Source organism: Lissotriton helveticus, chromosome 3_1, assembly GCF_964261635.1.
Source record: "Lissotriton helveticus chromosome 3_1, aLisHel1.1, whole genome shotgun sequence".
NCBI classification, from domain to species: domain Eukaryota; kingdom Metazoa; phylum Chordata; class Amphibia; order Caudata; family Salamandridae; genus Lissotriton; species Lissotriton helveticus.
Window position 1 is genome coordinate 1,022,155,900 of NC_136061.1, and position 7,442 is coordinate 1,022,163,341.

A 7,442-nucleotide genomic window follows, 5' to 3' on the forward strand; every position below is an offset into this window, starting at 1 on the left:
AACTGCTCATTATTTCTCAACTCAGCTCTATAAAATGTACCATCGGTTACGCATTCTAAAATTTGACAACGTGGAAAAGTGTACAACTTTTCTATACATTAAACAATACTGGTTTTAAACAGCTCCTGTGAACAGTAAGCATTGTGTAAATTGTGCTGTGTATATATATGTGTATATATATACACAGTACTCATTGATATATATATATATATATATATATATATATATACACACTCGTATATATATATAAACACTCGCTGCTCTCCGTTGTGTTGCATAGTACTGTAAATATAAACTTCTAAATCTGTGACAGTGTACGTTTTTGTAGGAAACATTTGTAATCTCTTGTGTACTAAAATAGAAAAAAAACGAAAATCTAATGTTCGGAGTCCTTTAATAATACGAAAATGAAATCATGATTGTTCTCCATACACATAAAGGCAGTTAATTTGCCTTAACTTTAATGTACACGTTTGCGACTGAAAGTTCAACTCAACAGGTTTTAAATATATCTTACAATATATACCGACTTCCACAAAGTGCATCGAAAATTAAAACTCCCTGAATTTCAGGAAATCACAAAGAAAAGAAGGGTTTTGAAAGGGCAATGTACAGGAAAGAAAGAAAGAGACCTCTGGAGCGGGCGAAGTCAGCAGCTGCGGGTGCAAACGAGGCGCAGACGCCCCTGCATGTTGCCGGCGGCCTCCGGCCGGTGGCATCCACCATACGGAGTACAGCGCTTCGCCGGGTTTCAGGCTGCACTGAGCTCCTTTCATAGGGGTCTGTCGTCTGTGTCTGAGCGCTGATTTGTTTCAGTGTCTTTGAAAGTGTCTGGCGGGGTTCAACCAATCTCCTGGGTGACCCGAAAACTCTATCTGCCAAATCGAGCTTCGAGGACATAAAAGTGCAGAGTGGAAACAGGGCCCTCTGAAAGGGGAGAAGGGGGGGGGGGGGGGTTGGCAGGGGTTGAGCCCTCGGGATATGAGGGCAGGGCCTAGAGGGGGGAACAATGCCAAGGACCTGCTCTTCTAGGAACTGGGGTGGGCTGGTAAGGGTGCTAGGGACAAGGCCATCAGAGGCTGTGTGGCTATGGGGGTGTCAAATCAGGCCCTCCCAGATATGAGACACTAGGGTCAGGCCCCCGCAGGTATGAGAGCCAGGCAGATATGAGGGGCGGGCAGGTATGAGGGTCAGGCAGGTATATGGGGCAGGCCCTCGCAGGTGGTGGAACAGTGCTAGGTACGGGCCCTCCGAGGGGTAGCAGTACCTGGGGCGTGGGCCTCAGGGAGTGGCAGCAGGACGCTCTCAACCCTACAACTACCAGGGAGTGGCAGCAGGCCCCCTTGGGTAACGGGGACGGGGTCCTCCCCAGGACCAAAGTGCCAAAGGGAAGGGGGTGAGGACCCTCAAGTCATCGCAACTGTTGCATTTATATAGCGCTTGGTGTTCCTGGGGAGACATCAAAGCGCTTTTGACGGATGAGTAGCAGTTCACACCCCCATAGGTCCAGTGCCACGAGTGAGATCACACTGCGTGAATATAGACTTTCTCTCGCCTGTTGGGATAAACAGTGCATTTTCTGGCACGTCACCGGGTGACTAGAAACACCGGCCTTTAATGGGCCAGTGACCGGTGCACTCTCAGGCCTATAACTAGGAAGACGGGGCGTGCTTTAGAGTGACATAAAAAGGAGCAACATCCTTTCAGGGTCCAAGCATGCCATGGGGCACCGCGATGTGCCCTCCCGAGGTGTGACAGGAAGCAGCCGGTTGGACCTTCCAATGGCATGCCAGGGGGGCATCGGGCTGGACCCTCCCAAGGCGTGCCGGAGAACAGCGAATTAGGCCCTCTTAAGACATGCCAGGGAGCAGAGAGGCAGGTTGAGCCGGCACACCCCCCCAAGGTGTAAAGGTAACTCGGAGTAGAGTTGAGGGGGGTAAGAGAGACAGGAAAAAGGGTCAGAGCCGACAGAGTCTGAGAGTGCGAGCCAGGCAAGTAGTGGTAGTAAGAGTGCCATGGAGTAGGGAGAGAGTCTGGGTGTAAGAATGCCAGAGCCTGGGGACCAGGCGTTCCGGGAGGTAAGGCCCGCGTAGGATGTACAAGTGCTGAGCAGTACACAAGCCCATCTTGGATTGAGGGACAGCATTTGGAGACAGAGCCCTCGGAGCTGACCGAGTGAAGTGCCAGAATGTAGGGACTTGGTGCTCTCCCGTTAGAGGAGTGCCGGGGAGCAGGGCCCTCTGCCCGAAGCGACAGGATGTAGTTGCAGAACCCTATCTGCGTGAAGGGGAGGATGTAGGGGCTGGCGCTCTCGGGTAGTAGGAGTGCCAGGGAGCAAGGCAAGGCACTCACAGGGGATGTTGGGGGGGGGAGCATGAAGGGGCACAGCGCCCTCGGCTTGTAGGAAAGTAAGGGAGACGGGGAGGGCCGCCTTTGTGTAAAGCGCAGGATGTAGTTATGTGACCCTATCTGCGTGAGGCGTAGTATGCAGGGGCCGGGCCCTCTCTGTGGGCGTTGCGCCCTCTGGTTAAACCAATGTAAAAGTGAAGGGAAAGGGCCGCCTTAGTGTGAAGCGCAGGGTGCAATTGCAGGACACTATCTGCGTGAAGCGCTAGGATGCAGTGTAGTGCCACGGAGAAGGGGCATAACGCCTTGGGGCTGTATGGGTGTCAGGGAGCAGCGCCAATCTTCTGTTTAACAGAGGCAGCCCCTCCTCGGGAGCCACAGAGAAAGACTCAAAAAGTCAAAGGATATCCCCTTGGAGAGCTCAGATGTCAGCTGTGCGCCTGGCTTCAGTTAAGTTCATTGTGGAAAGGAGCTGGAGTGGATGAGCCACCGCGGCACTGCCAGAAAGGGGCCTACCCAGGACATTACAGTACTAGACACAGGAGCGGCCTTCAGAGGCGAGCAGAGTGCACGTCCGCTCCCACCCCTTGAGACCGGAGTGCCAGGCCAGTGGCCACCTCTGCAAAGTGATGTCCCAGGAGTGACAGCCCGGAGATGAGGGAACCTGTCCCCCTGCGCCGAAGAGAGAGCCGTGGCCAGGCCCGCCCAGATATAGACCTGCAGGGAATGTTCAACTCAGGATGTCAAGGGATTGTGCTCACACGAGGAGAGTTCAGGGGACAGTCCCTTCCTGGAGGTCAGAGTTCAGGGGACAGTCCCATTCTGGAGTTCACGGGATGGTCCCTTTCTGGAGGTACAAGTTCCGGGCAGAGCCCCACTCGGGAGGGCAGATAGATGTCCAGGGGCAGTCCCTCGAGGGGCATCATCAGTCCAGGCCCAGGCCCCTCTTAGGAGTCCCCCGGCAGCGAGTCCTTGCCCCCCAGCAGCAGCTCGGCGGGGGACTGCGAGCGCGGCGTCTCCAGGTTGCTGGCGTCCGTGTCGCTGTCGCTGCCCTTCTTGCCGCCGCCGCCCCCCGCGCTGTGCGTCTTGATGTGCTTGCTGAGGTGGTCGCTGCGCATGAAGCGCTTGTTGCAGACGGGGCAGGCGAAGCGCTTCTCGCCGGTGTGCGTGCGCAGGTGGCGCTGCAGCTCGTCCGAGCGGGTGAAGCGCTTGCCGCAGAAGAGCCAGTTGCAGACGAAGGGCCGCTCGCCCGTGTGCCAGCGCAGGTGCGCCTTCAGGTGCGACGTCTTGCCGTAGACCTTGCCGCAGCCGGGGATGTGGCAGCTGTGCAGGCCCTTGCGCCGCAGGCTGGCCCCGGCCGGCCCCAGCCGCTCGGCCTCCTGGCAGTTGGGGCAGTCGCAGGTGGCGCGGCCCGAGTAGCGGCGGGCGGAGCGCGAGGAGCCGCCGCCCCCGCCGCCCGGGCCGGACGGCAGCAGCACGGCGGCCGCGCTGGAGTCGGCGTAGGAGGGCAGCACGGGCTTGAAGGCCTCCTGCGCCGCCAGCAGGTGCTGCCCGCCCGCCAGCAGGTGCGAGGCCCCAGAGCCCAGGCCGGCCGAGCTGAAGGCCGAGTGCGTGAGCGAGCCGAAGTCCGCGCCGTAGTGCGGCGCCCCCGGGTGCAGCGCGCCCTGCAGCGGCGGGCTCTGCACCTCCAGCCAGGAGCCGGCGCCGCCATGCAGCTCCCACCACGAGGCGGCGCTGCCGCCCACCTCGCCCGGCAGCGCCGAGTGGAAGCCGCCCTTGTACCAGGGCTCGTAGGGGTGCGCCATGCGCGGGTACAGGCCCTCGGCCGAGCCGTGCACCTTGGAGATGAAGGCGGACTGGCCCCCGCCGCCGCCCCCGCCGCCCCCGTCCTGGGGCGAGGCCATGCCGCTGGAGAAGAGGCCGCTGTAGTCGCTGCTGAAGGCTGACGAGGTGGGCGAGGTGGAGGCCAGGCAGAAGGCGCTGCCGCCGCCGCTGGAGGCCGAGCCCGGCCCGCTGGAGGCCCGGCTGCTGCCCACGGTGAAGCCGCCCATGCTGCAGCTGGAGGAGGCGCGCTTCCAGGGGTGGAAGCTGCCCTTGGCGAAGGCGCTGGCTTCAGGCAGGGATCCCAGGGGGCTGGTGTTGCCGATCTTGTTGCAGGTGGCAGCCAGCATGGCCAGAGGCGTGGTTCCAAATCTGGGCTCTTCCTGGGGGAGAAAGAAGAAAAATGCATCAGTGGTCATGTTGGGTGATCAGTACAGTGATAATTCGTCAGGATTTCCTACTTACTACACTGACATCCAATAATTATCACCTGCCACACATACAGCATGTAAGAAAACCAGCCCATCACTCACCCATGCCCCAACATCTGCCCACCACCCCCAGGTGATCTCCAACTCGAGCTTCAGAGACATTAGTAGTGGGAAAAGACGGTGGTCAGGCCCCAGGTTCTGGACTCGCTTCAAGGCCTATGCTCTGCATGGCATGCCCCTATGCTCTGCATGGCATCCCCCGAACTGCTGCGCCGCACCCCCCAAGAGACTCCATGTCAAAGCAGGGATCAGTGGTGTTCACTGTGGTGCTGTGTGGAGGGGGCATGGATTGGATTTATTGGCTGTGGCATGCCAGTCCTTTCTGATAAATGGCTCTACACATCAGACCTTTAACTCGCTTTGGGAAGGCCCTAAAAAATACCCCTTCTTCCTATCCTAAGTTCTTGTACACGTCCGAAAAGCATGTAGTCTGTGCTACGTGTTATGCGATGTCAGCTCGGGGTGGGATGTTAGTGCTGTTAGACAAGAAGCTGCCCTGGAAAGTTACAGGGAAATAAACGGTACCCACTTTACTCCAAACTCCGGCCACGCAGACCCCAGTGGTGCCCCCCGCCCACCAGAACGAGCTTGAGGTTGAACTGGTTAGAAGACATGGTTTAACAAAAGATGCCGCGGTGGAACGCACGCCACCCGTGGAATTTCACCCATTCACCTCCGGCTACAATAAATCTTCCTGGGATACCGAAGAGGGCTGGAGACATGTCTTGTTCTCTGCTGTTTAAGGAAGACGTACGCTTCACAGGAAGTAACGCCCACATACGTGTCCGTTTGGGATGAGAGACCGACAGCGTTTTGAAAGCTCCCACCACCCCAGGGGGGTCTTCATTTTACCTATATACTCTGCCCCGTTCTTTGAACGCTCTGTGTAATATACATATATATCACAATAAAATAATCAGCTGTGCCCTGTGGATGCTTTTTGTGCTGTAGCGCCGAGCTATTCTTTGTCCGAGGAATATATAATTATTATCTAATACCATTGAACGTTTCTAATCTATGACAAATGAATCCTGCCCTACGCCGGCTTTAGGCAACTTGAAGCAAAGACACGAATGTGTTGTGTGAAGAGTGAGTGAGAATGTACGCTCGTGCGTTGCCGCACAGAGACTGAATCATTCTAAGCACCAGTCGAAATTGTTGAGTATTATAATTATGTGTACCGTGTCTATGACTGTGACACAAAAACTGGGACTGAAGGTACAAAAATCTATTAATTAGTACACGTCCAAAAAATTTAATATTTAACAGTTTTGGACTCGAATACGAAATAAAAACTATACATTTGATGGATGTTAGCCTAGGTAAATGCGTAAAGAGGTCTGTGTAGATCCCTTTACATAGACAATGTGTCTATATATGATAAATGTATTAATACGCATACGCTATCTATAGAAGTACTTGATTGAGCAACAACATGTTGAATCTCATTTGTTGTACATATTACACATACATACGATTTCACAAAATATATATACTCATGCGCACGCACATCCAGTGAGCGAAACTGGAAGTCTTTGCAAGCCTCTACATCAGTGTCACAGATAAGGATATATATATATATATATATATATATATATATACGTATATCTATCTATAAGTATATAAACAATTATGTGTGTGTATATATATATACACACACATAATTGTTTATATACTTATAGATAGATATACGTACACACGTGTGTGTACATATACCTTGTTATACCCCACACCTGTAACGTGGCTACGTATGACTATGAATTAAAGATACACACAAACACAAAATTACAATAATTATTTCCATATGAACTGATGGTGTTAAACATAACTAGAGCCACTATCCCCGACTTTGTATTTGGTATGTAAACACACACATTGGTTTGACGGATAATGGTAACCTGCACTGTGTACGATTATGCCATTTAACGGTTGTCACACACACATATGCAGATCTTTTCAATCCCCGCGTACCCTATAATGTGTAGTATTAAACTAAGAATTTTTCATATAAAAATGTTACAGGTGGGAAATACACAGCCTTCTGTAATGGCTGGTAGCAGTAATACTGACGTGTATATTCAGTGTGTTCATATCTATGTACAGACCAACACACACTTGTATCTAGCTAGCCAATGAAAATATATCAAATATACTGAAAAACTTTTATGTATTTTAATTAGCGGTATGTATAATTCCGTTTTGTTTCGCGGACTTGAGCGGGTATAATGTGCCAACTAACCTTGCCTTTTCTTTCTAAAAAAAATTCATAATTGTGGGAAAAATTCGCAGTAGTCCCAGGACAGGCCCTCTGCTTTGCTTTGGGACAGGGGGCGGTGGCAGATGCGGCGCCCCCGGGGCACTGCTTAAAGCGTGAGGTCACTTACCCCGAGGATAGAGGTCGCCATGGGTGCCCGGCCCCGGTGCGTCCCGGTGGTGTCGGTGCCGCCGCTGTGTCCTCGGATGCCGGTGCCTGCTCCCAGCCCGCCCGCTCGGTCGGCTCCAGCTCTCCCGCTCTGCTCCCGCCGCTCAGCCTCCGGCGGCCACACTCCGGCAGCCTGGCCGCGCCGGCTTTGAAGTAGCGCTGGCTGCGGCTCTCGACCAATGAGGGCTCAGGGAGCGCGGGCAGGGGCGGCTCGGTAGCCAATCAGAGACGGAGGCGCGTGCTCCGGGGATGCGGAACTCGAGGCCACGGACGGGCTCGCGCTTGGGGAGAAGACTCTGCTTCGCGTGCCAGCAGCCGGAGGCGCCCACAGACTACCCGCTGCTGCGGGGCCCTCTGCATGA

The 7,442-nt window shown here is 54.2% G+C and overlaps 1 protein-coding gene across 1 annotated transcript; it reads right to left on the bottom strand.

Moving 5' to 3' along the window:
- Nucleotides 1-387: 387 nt before the first annotated feature.
- On the bottom strand, nucleotides 388-7,160 carry SP9 (Sp9 transcription factor). The gene is made up of 2 exons (XM_078683835.1): nucleotides 7,043-7,160; nucleotides 388-4,550 (listed from the first exon to the last, which is right to left on the bottom strand). Exons 1-2 carry the CDS (start codon nucleotides 7,061-7,063, stop codon nucleotides 3,294-3,296), a joined length of 1,278 nt encoding a protein of 425 aa, XP_078539961.1. The 5' UTR covers nucleotides 7,064-7,160; the 3' UTR covers nucleotides 388-3,293.
- Between the last annotated feature and the right edge of the window lie 282 nt (nucleotides 7,161-7,442).